Consider the following 19,031-nt stretch of genomic DNA (forward strand, 5'->3'; position numbering starts at 1 on the left):
TGCTGCTAACTTGCACCTCTGGAGATGTGATTCCTGGCCAAATGATACTTTCTTCAAGCTCTGGGCCTCTTCAGATATCTGGACCTCCACCAGTGTCAAATCAGCACTGAAGGTGAGACTGAAGTTGTTATCTTCCATCCTGTAGCCCTAAGTGACAAAAACTGGTTTGAACATGAGTTTTTAAAAATCTATGTGAAAAAAATATTTTTGTGATGAGAAAATGCAAGCTAAGTATTCCTTTTCTTTATTTGCATCAAAAGTGCCAATCATATGCACACACTGGACTGAAGCTTTTCCATGCATAAGAGTACCACACTGGGGAATCCACACATTTGACTATCTGCATTGGCCTAGTTGCAACTTCTTTTGCAGTTGTGGGCAGGTGAGAGGTGTAATACTGTGTTTTGTGATTCCCATCCAAAGTTAAGGTTCAATATGCCCTGGTGTGACCTGCTCATAAGTTGAGAATATTGGGAAAGGATATCATCCCATGTTTTCTGGCTGTGGAATGGGATTGGGAGGGAACAGTCTGTTTTGCATATATTGATCTATATTTTGCCAGTTTTACATACATACTGATTTAACTTCCAAAAAATCAACTAGCTTCAGAATTCATCTAAAATCTTCTGCCAGGCAAGAAGCAAACACCAGAAAGAACAATCAGTGCTATCCAAAAATAGCCAGACCCGATCCTTCTCAGAGGACACAAGGACAGATATTTGACTTGTGAGCACCTAATGCCCATTCTAAATAATAATAATTTACTGTCCAAGAAATTTATTTCCCATTAGGCAACCGTTTACATCTCTCTCCTAGAAGTCATTTTCTGTGGCATGTTCTGAACCCAGATCCAAGGTGGACTGTTGTAGATTTTCAAATGCATTCTGTTTGTTTCCTTGCTTGTTTGTTTTAGCAAAAACATTTATATTGCTCTTTCTAAAAGATGTACCTCCATAGTAGAATGCATAGTAAAGAAACTGGCTGGGAACTGACATTGTGGTCTTTTAGTCATAAAATCAGCTGTAGACTTTTTGAATAAAATAATCCCCAGGCTTGTTATTTTTCACCTTTTAAAATTTAGTGCTTTTTAACTCTTGAACTACTGCTGTTGGATACATACAGATTTTTTTTATTTTGTTTTAAATTTTTATTTATATATTATGGGCTCTCTCTCTCTGTCTGTCTGTCTGTCTCTCTCTCTCTCTCTCTCTCTCTGTATACACACACAGAGACACACAGACACACACTTATATGTATATGTATAGCTATGTACGTATATAGATACAGTTTTAAAGTGCTGAAAGAAAGTTTACAATGTAAACTTGATAACTAAATCATTTAGTAAAATTATTTAGCCCTGTAAAATGGCAGCTTTAATATAGCCACATCGATGTGTACTATTGACAGGTTTCAAGTTACAAAGATTTTTCTGGAAAAGAAAATACTGTAAAACAAATTCAAAGTTTCAAAATCCATTGTTTTTTTCAACCAATCTCTGCTGGCAACATATTGTGGAGGTTTTTCAACTTCATTCTGTTCAGAGCATTAATACACACACACACACACACACATGTATGGACATATCACTTGTTTGCCATTGAATTTAAATTCAAGTGTTACTTGTTAAAATTATTTATCACTTGCAAATAGTGAGCTATAATGCAATATTCACACATTACTTAATGTTCATAACAAGAAAATTGCTAAAACGAGCCATCCTCACAAAAGCTACATTTTGCAGCAACAAGTAAACATTATTGGCATTCTCATTAAAATGTTTTTTTGGGGGGGAAGTTAACACAGCCTTCCTTATTCAATACAGTTTTGTGAATAGAAGTATTACTTTTGATTCAAACTTCCAAACTCTGAGTTAAGCTCAGAGGAGCTTAGTTACTCCTAAATTGCTCAGTGATTCATACACATGTATAAACTAAGACGGGGGGGGGGGGGGGGGCTTAATTCTACAGTGGCTCCATAAGTCCCTGAAATTTCTCTTACAGCTGAACTGCCTTGTAAGGTGTCTTGAGTCCCAGCTTTTGTGGGAAAGTGAGGTATAAGTAAATCTGTATGATACAGTACATCATAAGCTGAGATATCAGCAAAAGAGTCCAACAAAGTTGAAGACCATAAGAAGGACCTTGTTCAACCAGACCATAGGATATCTAGTGCAACATTCTATCTACACAATGGCCAGTTTCCCATAGGGTACCAAAATACAGGGCATGAGTTCATTTACACTCTCTATTTTTTATTCTCAAAGAGAATATTACAAACAAAATATTGTTTCTGATACTGAAATTTTCCTGTAGCTGAAGATATGGTCCATATTGGATACAGATCAGTTACTGCCAAGATGAGGAACTGGCTGGATGGCCTTTTCATTAGAAGCCAAGTCCTGATTCATATGGGGAGACTGAGCTGTTGCAGTCATGACTGGTATTTTTTGTCTATCAACATTCAGTAGCAGTTGAGTCAACAAGAAGGAAAAATAATCATCCTATTCCCATCAAAGAAAAAAAGTATGTTTACCAGTGCTAGTCTTGCTCCTTGTTTATGCTTAGGCCTTTTGTGGGAAGAGAAGAACTGAGCAAAAGGTTGTGAGGAAATCTTAGGAATCCACACATACACATACGCACATTCACTTTCCAAGACAGTAATCTTATCCCGAGATTCTTCCCCCTTATCCTAAGAACCAGATAAGAGAGGCTAGGCCCTGAGAGCTGGAAACCCCAACTGCGGCTGCATCTGGGGGCCAAAGGGGAAGGCTAGTAGAAGAACTCTGGTGAAATCTACACTCCCTCAGTGTTCATACAAGATCTCAGTCACTGAGTGTTACTGATCCCAGAAAGCCTCAGTATTAGCTGGCCATTCAACTTTTCATGTCGGGCAGAAGCAAGTAGTAGTTTGGGTCTGTAAGTCTTCCTCAGAGAACAGGATATTCCTGGATCAAGGAAAGCACATTAAATACTTATCTGTCTTTAAATTCAATTTGTTTTCTGTTATGAGAGATGTTAGTAAGTAACCACTACTTTTCAGTTGGGCAACTGAGTGTAGAGCTGCTTCCCATATTCAAAAGAAGAGATTTGTTAGCCATACTTGAAAGCATTCCATTAGTTCTAGAAAACTGGAAATACATCAGCCGAGGAGATTTTTGCAGACCTTACAGTTAAAGTATCATGCAAGCCAGTTAGTCCTGCTGCCTGTCTGCTGCCCTTCTGCAATGGGCATCTCTGTGGAGACAAACAACTGAGAAGCCACTGAAAGATAGTTTCCTCTCCCAGCAGATGATTTAGTACTTGTTCCTTCCTTCAAGTGAGTCAAGTTCCCTTCGAGTTGGCATTTGTTCTTGGAAAAATAAATAAATAGAGAAAGAAATATTTTTAAAAAATAAATTCCCCTTTGGTTAAAAACGTGTGGTCAAGACTTTTGAGCAGTAGTCTGATCAGCTTAGCTTGTTGTGTTCTTAGTTGTATATTTAAATATCAAACGGTGGAGGTATCTAACCTCATAAATCATTCACTAATGATTTACCACATTTCTTAGTTCACAAGTCAGTAAATAAAGAATATTGCAATTTTTTTAATGTGCCCCACCCATTGCACACACTGTCAGGGATGCTTTGATTGAGAGTTCCTGCAGGGCGTTGGACTGGATGGCCCTTGTGGTCTCTTCCAACTCTATGATTCTATTCTTTTTATGGATTTTAGCTAGCTAATCGGTTTATTCAAACTGGTACATTTTCCACATCCTACTCAATTTATTAGACTGATAGCTTCTTCTTGTGTGTAAAAGGCTTGTTTTGTTTACTTGTTCAGGCTGTGGGGCAAAGTTATGGTTAACAGCTAAAGTGCTGGCCAACTGTGGCACTGTTGCCTCATTTTGCAGTTTCTTGCATTTATACCCCCGTATGACTCTTCCTGTGCTGCCTGTGGGGTGGTAATAGTAAAAGGGGATTGGATGTCGGACACCCATAGTGGGCTGTAGAAGCAGTTTCAAAGTGTTGCATCTGGCCCATGGAGAGCTAGTTGCCCATGCTCGATTTATGGTATTTATATTGCCGTGATTATGTGCCTTAAGGAACCATATGGAACCACTGAATTTCTGATTTTTGTTTTGTTTTCAGGTGGTTTTGTGGGAGGGTTTTGTTTTTTGTATGCTGTTTGTTTTTGATGCAAATAAACAATGTAGCCATAGATTTCCAGCTAAAGATCATCATCATATATGCTATTAAATAAGAATTATACTTTCAGGTTAATTGAAATGAATGCAGGGTGATTCAAAATGTAAAAGTAAAGCTGTTCTTATTCAGTTTTGCTTTATTCTTTTGCAATTTTGCAACTCCTTTGCCTACCTCATACCATTGCAGTATGCCCTTTTTTACTTGTTTCTTACATAGGCTTGCCATATCCCGCCTGGGGGCGGGACTTTCCCGGTTTGGGGCAGGGCCGCACGGTCACGGCCCGGTTTGGCCCCGTCCCCGGGATTGCCCCTGCTCCCGGGCAAGATATAGCAAGCTGAGGGAGGCTTTCGCTTGCCGCTTGGGCCCAGGCTTGCAAGGAAAGCCTCCCTGAAAGGGAGGAGTCCCTCTCCGCCTGGGCTCCGCCCCCGCCAAGGGCGGGGCCCAGGCCCAGAGGGAAAGCCTCCCTGAAGGGGAGGAATCCCTCTCTGCCTGGGTTCCGCCCCCGCCGAGGGCGGGGCCCAGGCCTGCAGGGAAAGCCTCCCTGATGGGGAGGAGTCCCTCTCTGCTTGGGCTCCGCCCCCGCCGAGGGCGGGGCCCAGGCCCAGAGGGAAAGCCTCCCTGAAGGGGAGGAATCCCTCTCTGCCTGGGTTCCGCCCCCGCCGAGGGCGGGGCCCAGGCCTGCAGGGAAAGCCTCCCTGATGGGGAGGAGTCCCTCTCCGCTTGGGCTCCGCCCCCACCGAGGGCGGGGCCCAGGCCCAGAGGGAAAGCCTCCCTGAAAGGGAGTAGTCCCTCTCCGCTTGGGCTCCGCCCCTGACGAGGGCGGGGCCCAGGCCCACAGGGAAAGCCTCCCTGAAAGGGAGGAGGCCTTCTCTGCTTGGGCTCCGCCCCCGCTGAGGGCGGGGCCCAGGCCTGCAGGGAAAGCCTCCCTGAAGGGGAGGAATCCCTCTCCGCTTGGGCTCCGCCCCCACTGAGGGCGGGGCCCAGGCCCAGAGGGAAAGCCTCCCTGAAGGGGATGAGTCCCTCCCCGCCTGGGCTCCGCCCCCGCCGAGGGCGGGGCCCAGGCCCAGAGGGAAAGCCTCGAAGGCTCCTATTCAAATGTAGGACACAAAAAAAATGTGTCCTACATTTGAACATTTTGTCCTACATTTGTCCCGGTTTGGAGGTCCTGATGAATGGCAACCCTATTCTTACACTACACCACTCACACCACTCATTTACTAGGGTGGCATGCCTAGAATCTGGGTAAAACTTGGCTATCTGGGCCATATGGTAACTCTAACATGGGTAGGATTGCACTGCACAAACCCTTGCTGACCTTTGCCACAATGACAAATGACTATTGTGTTCCAAGTAGCTAATCTGCTCTTCGGCATGTCAAAATGCATTTAGATAATAGTGAGAACAACTCCCACTTGAATAATTTCTTTAATTAATGTTGGAGAGAAAAGCATTGACTCTTTAGGCTCAGTTCAGGGCTGGATCAAACCTACTGTTCCATGATGATCTCTCCAGACTGTTATTTACATAGAGGAGCCATGTTGGGGCAGAACAATGGCCTGTATAGTCCAACCTTCTGTTCACACCATGGCTAATCAATTTCCTATCAGACGTCCCTTAGCAAGACATGGGTGCAGCAGCTGCAGTCTCCATTTTATGTTCCTTGGCATTCTGAAGTGCCTATAGCCAAAGTGACATTAATTAAGAGTAAATATTCAAAATTTGCCAACATCTCATATTTTAAATGCAAAAATTCAAAAGCTCGCCTCAACATTCTAATATTGAACAAGGAGGAGTATTTTGTAAAACAGCATATTTATGGATTTGGGGGTTCCCAGATCTCAGAGCCTGGACCATCTTCAGTTTTCAAGACAAGGGGGAAGAATCTGAGGACAAAACCACTTCTTTGAAAATCTTGGTGAGTGGTTTTTTTTTGTTTTTGTTTTTGTTTTAATGAATGGCATCCTTTATGTAATTGTGGCTGATTTATTATGCTTAATGGCATTGCTGGTGCTGTCCCTTGTAATATCACCAGCATCTATTTCTTGTGAGATCACAAAAGTGATTCTCCAAGATTTAGATTGTGGCCTTGAAATCTCAGGACTTGGGAACCCATCCTCTAATGATCTCAGGGAGACAGGAGTGAGGACTGCTGTTTTCAAGCCCTGTTTGTGGTTCTACTGGACACATATGGCTAACTTTTGTGGGAAACAGACTGCAGGATGAAAATAACATAAAATAATACTTTTTGATGTTACAACTCTCAGAATCCCTAGCCAGCATGTCCTGTGACCACAGGCAAGAGGAGGCTCTCACAGCTCCTATGCAGTGGAGCCATTGAAGTTGCTGCTTCATCTTGGCACCATTATATCTGTGGTGGTAGCTTTGGTGGTGGCATGAGTTGAAAGGTATGACCACTAGAATGGTTCAGGAGCCAGTCCCTGCCCAGGACTTGGTGTGGACCATATGAGCCCCATCAAACATAAACCAGAAGTGACCAGAGATTCTCTTCTCATTTAGCAACTCCCCTTTTTCCATGCACCTTGTTTTCCTTCAGGTTGATTAAAGGCAAAAGTCAATTATCATTTTAAAAATTCAAAATATAAAAACATTGGATGAAATGTAGATCGGGCCTGATTATAGCTTGAGTCCTAATCTGGGAGACAGGCAGGATATACAGTGTGTGTGTGTGTGTGTGTGTGTGTTAAAAAGTGATGGATAAATGCATAGATGGATGGCAAGGTTGTGGGATGCTCAATGAAATCCCCCCAACCTAAAGAAGATTCCCATCCCTGTTTTAATCTGATCTAGTAAGCCTTTTCTTACGTTGTTAACATATCATTCACTTTGAGCTACTACACCAGAAACCTAGGGTAGGACAATTCCCATGTACAGTATTCCGCAGGGAATTCCTTCTGGAATACATGGATGTGTTTTAGGAAACTGGAAATGATGTCACATCACTTCCAGCTTTATTTCTGGCCTGCTTGAGTGTATGAAGGGGTTGTGGAGGCAGAATTAAGCAAAATTGTCACATTTTCAGATGGGTTGGGGACATGGTGAACTTTTCTCAGTAAAGTTTGAGAGTTAGAGTGCCATGATGGAGAAAGAACTATCCAGAATCATCATCTGTCTCACTTCTAATGGGAGAATGTGGAAAGTGCCCTTAGAAATGGGGGGAAAAGAGATAGATATGAAAATAGAGAATTTTTTTTTAAAAGAATTTAGTAGGAAAGAAATTAAATAAATTGAAAACCCATTTATGAAAAATATATTAGAAATATGGAATAAATATAAAAAAGGATTAATGAACGAAAACTCAATGATAACACCAATAATAATGGAAAAATATTTCCCCAAAATTTAAAAGATTTATTAGGTAAAGAATTAAAAGAAAGGAAAATAGATAAAATAGAAAATTGGACAGAATTAAAAATAGGAAAAGAAAACATAAAAGAAAAACTTGGGGAATAAATATGTCCTGATTACATTTTATGCAAATAGAACAATGGTTTAAAAATTGGAAGAAAAAAAATATAGAAAATGGAAAATATACACAATTTGAACTAATAATCCAGAAAGGAAAAGAAATGGAGGAAAATGAAAATATGAAAAGTACAATTAGTAAAATTTATAAAATATTAATGGAAAATAAGAGGAAAAATTAAATCAAATTATTTTAAAAGAAATATGGGAAGATGAATTAGGATGTAAAATTTGTGATAATGAATGGAATAAGACTTGGGAACAAAGACATTTGAAAAATTTATTGGTGCGAATTAAGGAAAATTATTATAAATTGATCTGGAAATGGTATTTGACACCAGTGAGATTATATAATATAAACAAAGATAATTCAAAATATTGTTGGAGAGGCTGTCAGGAAGTAGGATCATATTATTATTATTATTATTGGACATAAATCAGACATTAGGAATGGGTATACACAAAAACTAGTTTTTTATACATACACACACACACACACACACACATACACATACATATGTGGTGGCAATGTAAATATGTACAAAAATTTTGGGAAATAGTAATATTAGAGATAGAAAATATTATGAATATAAAAATAGATAGAAAACCGAACATAGCATTGTTATCAATATACAATGAAGTAGAATGGAAAGAAGAAAAAAACCTTGTAACAAATTTGTTTACTGCTGCGCGATTGATCATAGCAAGAAATTTGAAAACAAAAATAAATGTGAAATTGGAGGACTGGTATAAAGAAGTTTGGAAGTTAGCAATTAATGACAAATTAACATGTAAATTGAAAGTAAAAAAAGGATTATGGAAAAGAAATGATTTTGATGAAATATGGAAAAAAATTATTGAAAATGTAATAAGAAAAGAAGATGGAAAATTACCTGCACAGAAGGAGTTAAAATTTTGGATGGAGTATAAAGTTGGAAATGGCTCCGGGGGGAAAGGGGTGCACCAAGGGGATATTTAGGGGGTTTTTTGTTTTTGTTTTTTTGGCTCATTCACACTGGCAGCATTGCTCTGGAAGGAACTGGTCAAATTCGGGGGGCTCCCTCCCGAATCTCTCTGGAAGCAAGTGCTGACTACCAATCAGGGGCATTTTAACACGAATGCCCTCTTGGAGAATTCGGGTTTAAGGTGAAGGTGCCTGGCTGTCAATCAAAGTTAGTTCCACGATGGTCATAGGTGACGTTTCCAGCACTGATAGGGGCATCAGAAGTGTGCTTTCTGCCCCTCCTTTTTTTTTAAAGGACCAGGCACCACTTGTCAAATTTAAAAACCTCTGGTGTGTGTGCGTGTGTATTGTGGGCATTTGGTCAGTGTTGTAGGTTATGATCTGTCCTTGGCCCCATTTTCAACCCCAAAATGCAAGCTAATGCATCCAGTATCCCCCACTCCTTGCCAACCTAGAATGCCTCATACACAGGTAATAATAATAATAATAATAATAATAATAATAATAATAATATCAATAATATTAAATCCTCACCTCGAAATGCCAGAAAAGGATGCATTTTTTTTGCTCTCCCCAGGCTACCCCTGAATTCCTAGCAAAAGCTGTATCAATTTGCCAATTTACATAATTGGAAAGAGAAGCATTACATTCGAATGGTAACATTCATTCACAATCCAGCAATCATTTCAAAGGAAAAAATAGGCTGCCCTAGCAAAAGCTGTATCAATTTGCCAAGTTGCAACATTACATTCTATTGGTAACATTCATTCGCAATCCAGCAGTCATTCCAAAGGAAAGAATATGCTCATAGACAGAGAAAAATAATTTTAAAAAAATACACATCAAAGGGAAAAGGTTCCTGATGGATAGGAGAGGCTTGTCTCGCTCTGCCCCCTCACCTGCCCTGAATTGACCCTCGCTCCTGCTCACCATCTATCTATATATCTATATATCTATATATATCTCTTGCCAAGAACATACGCATAGACAGCTAAAAATAATTAAAAAGAAAAAACAAAACAAAACATGTGCACATTTTGTCAAAATTAATTTTTTTAAAAAAAGGGAGGAAAGTTCCTGATGGGAGCTCCGTTCATGCCCTGCCTGTGGCCTGAACTGAACTGACCCTTTTCCTCCTGCTTACACTTTGTCATTGCCTTCCACTGAGGCTGAGAGAGAGTGACCTGTCAGTTCCAGCTGACCCATGAAATCAATTGGGAATAAAAAGGAAATGCAGTGCAGGCATTGTGACTGTAGCATCCTATAATAATAATAATAATAATAATAATAATAATAATAATAATAATAATCCAGGAGCAAGATGAAATGAAATTAGCAGAAGCAAGCACCCAAAAAATCATGCGCATAAATTGTCAAAAGAGGCTGCTTCTGCTGCATCCATTTCCCTACATCCTGGGCAATCCTCCTCCTCCTCCTTCTTTCCGACCCTCACCTCCCTCTGAGCTGCCCTGGCTCCTTCATCCTCATCCTCCTCCTCCTGCTCCATTATAGGATGCCCTCCATGGCTCCCTTCTTCCCACGGCTCCTTCCTCCTCCTCCTCCTCCTCCTCCTCCATCACTTTCTCCATTTCCCCCCACCCGCCAGCCCTTTGCAGCCCTCATCACCCTGATTTCCCCTTTTGCTCCTGTCACCCTTTGCATCCAGATTCCCCTTTTTCCTTCGGCTCTTTCCTTCTCCCCCTCCCCTCCAATGAGGGGAGGGAATGCTCTGCCCTCTACCCGCCCTCTGACCTTAATCCCTCCCTAAATTTTCCCCAATCATGACCGAGGGCAAGTTCATATTTCGTGGAACCCCGATCTTTTCAGAAAAGATGGATTTTAGCCCGATTTTGGATACACTGGGGTAAGAGGCATTTCCGTGTGCAAGCCTCAACATGGATTGTGACAGAATCGGGCCCAATATGAACTTCATATGGAAGAATCAATTTCAGAACTGGTGTAAATGGTAATGTGAATGGCCCCAAAGTAAAAAAAAAAATGAATAAGATGCAAAAGTACATATATGTATGGAAAGAATGTTAAATCTGTCAGAGAGATTAATGTGAAAGAAGGTTATCTTTAAAGCATCCAGGCCCCAAGCTGATTAGATCTTTTAAGGTTGAAAACAAAACTTTGAATGACCTATGCAGCTGTTTTATGCCTATTGAGAGCTTTTCTACAGATCCACTTCCAGTTCCATAATGCAATAGAGTAGTTCATGTGGGAGCCTACTGGAATGTGGTCTTTGCAGGTTTACTCCAAAATAAATCTCAATGAATTCACTTTCTCAAAGTATTATACACTCCCAAATTCTGAGAACAAGCTGCAGATGGTCATGGGTGCTTCAGTGGTAGAATCTATGATTCACATATATAAAGGTCCTACTCTCAGTCCCTGGCATTTCCAATGAAGGCTGGACCTTTACTCTGGAAAGCGAATTTTAGCTGATGCAAACAATGCAAGAAAGACTAATGGTCTAATTCAATGTAAGGCAGTTTCATACTGTATGTGAGCTTCCAAAAGCATGTGGGTTACCAGTATTGAAGAGAAGGGGACAGATCAAATTTAATGCCTTCTAATGTGTTGTGAATACAACCCCCATAACCAAGATTTAATGCATGCCCCCAGTTCTTATATTTCTTAAAAAAACAGGATCCACACAACTGCTCCAGTTGTTGGGCACGTGCACAGCAGGATCATGGCCCATATCATTTAAAAAAACATAAGGTTACTGTGAAGTACAGATGCTTCCCTTCCTTTACTTCCCATTTTCAGCTGCTGACAAATCTGAAAAGTCACCAAGAAGCATGAAAGAGGGGGCTTTTTTACTATCTTTTCATGCTCTTTTTGATCTGGGTTACCCACTGTTTTCACCCAAGATATGCAAATAAACTTTAACATAGGCTCAGAACAGACGGGTCTTTGAGGCACCCTCGTCATGTGCGAGGGTTGCCTGGTGGGCGGAGCACCCACACGCATGTGACGAGGGTGCTGCAGCTGTGGTGCGTGCTTTGCAGCGTCGCAGCAGCGCCGCAAAAAGGAGACGCTTCTGGGCGCTCCTTTTTTTGCTCTGCAGCAGCGCTGCACAATTTGGTTGCTGCAGCACTCCTGCGGAGCAAAGAGAGGCGCCGGGGAGGCACCTCTTTCTGGCAGTCTGTACCCCGCCATAATTCATTTGTGATCCCAAACAAAACTGCATGGTGAAAGATTATAAGAATATAAGAAGAACACTGCTAGATTAGCAATGCTCAACCAACACACCTTGTATTTCATCACTGACCACAGATCCTTCCCTGCCCTTCATACAGAATGAGTATCCAGAGTTATCTGTATTTTGTATGAAGGGCAGAAAGGATCTATGGTCAGTCATGAAATACAAGGTGTGTTGGCCAAGTCTTTAGTCTAATCCAGCAAGGTTCTTCATATATTCTTATGATGAGTATCCAAAGTTATCTGAAAGAGTTATATCTTTCAATCCATTCCATCAAGTTTCCATTATGACTTTTTTATCAAGAAGTCCAACTCTCCCATCTAGGCTCAGAAGCTTCTTGAACTAGTATATAAGCCTCCCGTTCCAAATTTTTCTGGTGTGTACATTTTGCCTTATTACTTTTTGAACAGCCATGATGTCCTTCTCTACATTCATTATGTAGTTCTGTTGTACCCCCATTAGGACAGTCAGAAACATTGTTATCTTCATCCCACAGGAATCTCTTTAAAAGCGGTTCTACCAGCTTTTAATACTATGCCAAACCAAAGAACTCCAAATCATCTCATGAGTGTATTGAGCCCTTTCAGTTTCCCTTACTATAGAATTTCAAAAAAATAATAAAAAATTGAAGATCTCGGTAACTTTGGATTTTAGCTTTCTACATAGTAATCTAAACTTGGCTTCCAGGACACCTACATTTGGGTATGTTTAACCTGGAGAAGAAAAGGTTAAAATGTGACCTGATGGCCATATTTGAACATTTGAAAGGGTGTCATATGAAAGATAGAGTAAGTTTGTTTTCTGCTGCTCCAGAGAATAGAATCTGAATCAATGGATTCAAACTACAGGAAAAGTGATTCCCCCTCAACATTAGGAAGAACTTCTGGATAGTAAGAATTATTTGACAGTGTAATATACTGCCTCAGAGAGTGGTGGAGTCTCCTCCTTTGGAAGTTTTAAAATAGAGACTGGATGACCATCTGTTGGAAGTGCTTTGATTGTGTCTTCCTGCATGGCAAGGCTTGGACTGGATGGCCCTTATAATCTCTTCTACTTCAAGGAGTCTATTATTCATTTCCCCATGCCACTGGTGCCAATATGTACTACCACTATTGTCAACACTCCCCTTTGTCAATCTATCTAGATGTATCGTCACATGTTCTACTTCTGTTCCAGCCAGGCCTGTAACTTTGAAAGACACAAGACCATCTCTCCATTGCTTTCCAATGACTTCCCAGTCCTAGGAAGCCTCTACCTCTGAGACACTATAGGTGAGAAAACAGATCTATATCCCAAGGGATATAGCCATTTGAAGGTCACACAAAGCAGTTTCTGACGCAGACAGCACCCTCTAAGTACATTTTGTGTGTCCTGGAACCTTCCCACACAAAGCCCTCTCCATGTTTGACATCATGTCTCAGTTCCTTAATATCCAAGTAAACATGTTAAGTGAGCATGTACAGGATTGTAGCCAAAATGTTTGACATGTTTTCCCCTACTTCCCCAAGGGTCAAGGCTGTCAGGTTTTAGATTTTGTGGATCAAAGTACATTGGAAACTTATTGGGGTCATGGGATGACATTATATACATTTTAGTTAGTTTTCTGCATTGGTTCAGTTGCAACATAATGACCCCTCTGTCTCGTTTCCTTCATTCTTTCTAAGCTCTGTCATATGACATCTGGCAACAAAACTGTGGATGTCACACAGAAGTGATAGATCCCTTCTCATTCCCTTCTTCCTCATTTATGGAGGGTCTGCATTGTGGCAGTGGTTCCTAATCTTTGGTCTTCCATTTGTTTTGGACTTCAAATCCCAGAAGCTCCAAGCAACTTGTCCAACAGACAGGAATTATGGGAACTGAAGTCCAAAACATTTGGAGGACCAATGGTTAGCAACCACTGTGATAGAGTATATCACCCTCCCTTTATTAAAGAAAGAATGGCTATTGTATATGGTATAGTGGTTTGAGTGTTGGAGACCAGAGTTCAAATCTGCCCTCGGATATGGAAACCCACAAGGTCACCACATTTTTTTCAGCCTATGTGGCAGTCAATAAGAAAACCTCCTCTGAATAAATCTTGTCAAGAAAACCCTGAGATAGGGTCACTATATGTCAGAGTTGACTTAAAGGCACACAACAACAACATTTTTTTAAGTGTGTATGATTCTGGAATAGTTTAACTTGCAACTAGATCTGTGGGGAGGCTCCCATAATGTGATCTGATCCTCTAGACAATGGAGAATTCCAGAGATGTTTTGCAAAAGCGATTCTCTCTTCTAGTGCATGCATAGCATATTAGTTTCATGCTTTCAGGGCCCCTGAATGGGTAGAGTTTGGCAGCCAACATGATTCCCCATCCCTCAACCCCACTCCACCTCTCCACCCCACCCCATCCCACCTTTCCCTTATACATTTCCCTTAGCAAATTCCTGAATAGTATTGCTGTCCATGAATGGTCTTTTCAAATTTTGAACAAAGAACCAACCCCTTGTGAACATGGGCAGATTTGATGTAAGAGGGGAAAGGGGGGGACTTCCAGTGGGGCAGCTGCCATTTCCCTCCCTAGCTGTTGCAGAAGAAGCTTGAATTTTGTTTTTGTTTTTTTTTTTTTTTAAATTACACACTCGCTCGCATGCTCTTCTTTTTCTAACTAAACTAGGAATTTCCTAACTTGTGGTCATCTTAAAAAAGGAGAAGTTTCTTCTCCAGAGCAAAAGAAAAAAAACTCAGATCCAGAGACTGCATGGCTGAAGAAAGGCTAGCAGCATTTTCTGCTTCATTTCCTTCTTTCTTATCAAAGCAGACCCACTAGACCAAGAAGGTGCAGCAGCACACCTGGCTGGTGCTGGCAGGACGCCTTCCCTCCAGGGACAATGGGCCCAGCTGTCTTGATGCTTCTGTTAGGAACCATCTACCATGGTAAGTCTGCTTTTTGTCAGTCACACCCACACTGGTGGCAGCTCCTATGGCCGCTGGAGAATGGTTAAATAATCCAGTTTTCTGAACTGGCCTAATTCTATCTCTTTGGCTATCTGTGTGTCAGAGTTTTAAGAGTTGTTTGTTTGTTTGTTTTACTAAAGTTCATAAAATCTCCCAGTCAGCATGGCCAGTGGCTGTGTTGGCTGAAGGATATTATTATTATTATTATTATTATTATTATTATTATTATTATTATTTCTTACCATCCTCTCCCCATGGATCAAAGTGGGGAACAACAGCAGATTAATGTATAATCAGCCCTCCACATTACTGGGATTAGAGAGGCACAGAAACCCCACAGAAGTAGGAAAAAACAAATAAATCTACCCCCCCACACACACACACTATATTTAACATAGAAAAAAAGTACAATTCACAAATTCAACCCACCATGCATGCCTCCAAGGAGATGGGGTTACTTCGCAAGGCAGAAGGAGATGGCTGGGAAGGGCTTGTGTCCACTTCTACTACTGTTTTGCACTATTTTTAACAGGGGTTAACAAGCCTTGCCACATGTTTGCAGTCTCACAGTCTTGTGAGGCTTACAATCCTTATTAAAAATGGCATAGGACCAAAGTGGAGGCTGCAGCAAATAATCTGTGAATAATAAAATCTGCAAAAGTCAAACCTGCAAATGTTGAGAGCCAACTGCAGAACAGTTTTATGAGTTACTGTCCAAAAGTATAAGTTTTACAAGCTCTGAGATGAATGGATGGATGGATGGACAGACAGACAGAGATATAGATAATAGTCATCTCTAAATTGTCTCTCTGTGAGTTTTAGATCCAGGTTCTATTTACCATGGGTGGAAAGCCTATTCCCACGGAAGATGGCTCCACTCTGTTTTCAAGACAGAGGACCTTATCACACATGGGGGGGGGGGGGGGGTTGCAGCTCAGATCTGCGGTCACTCCTGTTCTAGCAATGCAAAGTGTGATGTTTTTCCACACCAGATCCAGAGTCACTCCTCTCTAGCAATGTGGATTGAGGTTAAAACGTGATGTTTTACGACACCTGGTTGCCTTTCTTTTGTACTTCCGAAGTGAGGGAGAAGAGAAGTCAGTTCGATTCCAAGCAAGTCACGTGATGCAGACTCAAGCAAAGGGGAGTGAGTGCACATTGTATTACCACACCAGAGCATACTTTGAGGGTTCAGCGATTCAAATTGGCACCTTTGCACATGCTCAGTGGGGCTCCGGATGCTGTCCTCCTTCCCTGTCCCCTCCTTAGCTGTCATCCTTCATCCAGATGCAGGAGCAGTCAGGGGATGATGGAATAGGTCACTGAGGGTCTCTGGGGCCAGGATCGGGATGCAGGAGCAGCAGGGATGATGGGTTAGGTGGAGAGGGGGCGAGATGGGAATGCAGGAGCAGTCAGGGGATGATGGGTTAGGTGGAGAGGGGGCGAGATGGGGATGCAGGAGCAGTCAGGGGATGATGGGCTAGGTGTCAGGGTGAAGGAGTGGAGCAGATCAGGGTCTAGGAGGATACAGGGGATGCAGGGGATGATGGGATCGGCTGGTTGGCAGACAGGAGGAGATGGCATGAAGGAGGAGGAGGGGAATGACAGAGCAGGATGCAGGGGCCAAGGAGGGTGGCATCAGAGTGCTTTTCCACACCAGACCAAATCGCAGTGCAGTCGAAGGGAGCCTGGAAGCGAATTCTCTGAAGTCACTTTTTCCCCGTTTTTACCAAAATGAGAGGTCACTTCAGCAACACTGCTGAAGCACTTCGCAAGGGGCTCCCATAGAAATCAATGGCGTCTGATAACACAGTCCCTTTATGATGTGAAACCGCATCGTTGGAAGTGAAATCACTTTGGAAGTGAGCTGGAACTGAGCCACAAAACCATTAAAAAGCTCCGTGTGATATACTCCTTACTCTCTCCACTGCATCACAACTTATCCTCAACAACAGACACCCCCCACCAAACCCATTTTTGTGGGATGGAGGTGCTGCCATGGGAAGGATTAACAGGGCCTTTATGCCCAACCCAAAGGCTCCATCAGTTGAAAGAAGCCATATGATTCTTACAGAATCCCTTGCCAGCTCTCACGCACCATTTGTCATAAATGACTGCTAACCTTGTTTTAAAGTTTATCTTGAAGCTACTGGTACCAGGCTCTGTGTCTACAATGGAACAATCTGTTGTGTATTAAAATTTGGGCTTTGAGGTTTTCTGTAGGATGTCAGTTTTGAGAAACAGATTCTGAAGATTTTCACATTTTTAATAGTCACCCAGATTCACTCAGTTTAGGTTTTCTTGTAAAATGAAGTGCTTCAGTGCTGGATGAGAGCTGAAGTTTACATTCAAGTGAGAACAGATGTGATTCTAACACAAATGGACATGACTAGTCATTGTCTGTGTGCAAGTTATTTTATATTGTTTTGGCTTTTAATTATTTTTTAAAAAAAATAGTTCGTATCAACTGTACTAGAATCAGACTCAATGACAGACTCAGATAAATTATTTTTTTAATATATATATATGTATATATATATTGCAAACTTTTTTTAGGGTGAAATTGTGTTCATCTGTTCCTAGAAAAGCAACATATGGTATTGTGGCACTGTAAAAGCTAACCCATTTTATTTGGCATAACCTTTTATAAACTCCAAATAAGTTCATAAGATGCCTCTCATGACATGGCTTGTAGTCCAAAAAGACTTATGCCCAATCAAAAAATGTTAATCTTTACGGTGCCACAAGAAATTTTATTGTCTTTTTTCTTAGCCAATTAGAGAAAAACTTGGTATATTTCCAATAAACAGAACAATTTTATTGTTTCCAATGACTTTCCTGGACAGAATGATAGATATCATTTTCCCCTTTAAGAAACCTATTCCTCTTGCACTTCTCCTTAATATCAGTCATCTTCCCTGGCCCTGTTCCACTATGATTTTTTTAAAAAAAAATACCCTAGTTTCTGAATTTCAGCTTCTAGTAATGAAAACAAGTATTCAGTGATATAGTGCATATTACCATGTATTTATTAGGTATTCATCCATCCATAGTGTTCAGCATGACAGACTAACCCCATTGGATGTGTATGCAAATAGCTCTTGCGGCACCTTTGAGACTAACTTTTGCTTTTGTAGAACAAGTTCCTTTGCATACTGATATTCCAGACTAACATGGCTATGTCTCTGAATACTGCAATGTAGTGTGTCTCTGAATTCTACCATCATTGGGTGAGAGCCTCAAAGGAGTTCTGCCCCAGAGCTGCTAAGCTGCAAAACTTTGCTGTGTGTAGAAATATAGCCAGGGTGGCTTAGCCTCTGGAACTGAGCACAGGCTATAACAGTTACAGGAGTGGCTGTCATGGCTTTGATGGGAGAGAAATGGGCCTCAGACTATAACTGACGGACATTGTTATGCAATGTGGTAATGTTGTAAAGCCAATAGCCACTTTTACTGAAACAACTAAGGAAGTGGGCAAAGAACAGTGTTGTGGGGGGATGCAAAGGTTTGTGTGAAAAATTGTTTTGGTCAGTGTGTGAAATGGTGGCAGAAGCAGAGATATCACAGCTAGCTATGCCTATGTTGAAGGACCTGTAGAAGGTGACTTATTTATTTACTTATTTGGTTTAATGAGATTTACTGTATATATATCGACTATAAGTCAAGAAATGTATGCTCAAAAAATGACCCTAAAATCATGAGTCGACTTATATATGGGTCAAAAAAGTAGCACATCTCAGAAAGATCCTAAAAAAAGCATTGTCCCCCAAAGCTCCGCTCCCCCTGCCTTGGCAGTGATTTCTGAAAGAGCTGCCAGGCAGGAGAGCATGTGTGTATATGTGCGCATGAGGTGCATTCACTTCTCAGTCCAATGGAAAACCCTTCTCTTCCATCCTTCCTTCTCCTTCTGCATTGTCCCTGCCCAGCAAGCACCACATTTCCCCCCAGTTTCTTCCCAGTCCCATAGGAAACCTTTCTCCCAGCAAGCATCACATATCCCTCCAGTTCCTTCTTTCTAAGTCTGATGTTAAAACCTTCTCTCATCCTCCTCCTCCTCTCTCTCTCTCTGGATTGTTCCAGCCCAGAAAGCATCGCATTTCCCCCCAGTTTCTTCCTCCTTAGTCTGATGTTAAAACCTTCTCCTCCACTAAGTTTTACCCTCCACTTATCCACATGTTATATTAGAATCCACGATTTTGACTCTAAAACCTTCCCTCGGTTTATACTCAAGGTCGACTTGATATACAATA

The 19,031-nt window shown here is 41.4% G+C and overlaps 1 protein-coding gene across 1 annotated transcript in view; it reads left to right on the top strand.

Annotated features, from left to right (window-relative positions):
* Nucleotides 1–14,598: 14,598 nt before the first annotated feature.
* The window catches only part of LOC149321798 (macrophage colony-stimulating factor 1 receptor-like), a 53,081-nt gene continuing 48,648 nt past the window's right edge, over nt 14,599–19,031 (top strand). The window contains exon 1 of the mRNA XM_089528708.1: nt 14,599–14,760. Within this exon, the coding sequence (XP_089384834.1) occupies nt 14,715–14,760 (46 nt within the window). The 5' untranslated portion in view covers nt 14,599–14,714. The remainder of the gene's footprint in view (nt 14,761–19,031) is intronic.

This window comes from Sceloporus occidentalis, unplaced genomic scaffold (genome assembly GCF_023333645.1).
Source record: "Sceloporus occidentalis isolate IW3139 unplaced genomic scaffold, rSceOcc1.0.p SCAF_1, whole genome shotgun sequence".
In the NCBI taxonomy this organism is placed as follows: Eukaryota; Metazoa; Chordata; class Lepidosauria; order Squamata; family Phrynosomatidae; genus Sceloporus; species Sceloporus occidentalis.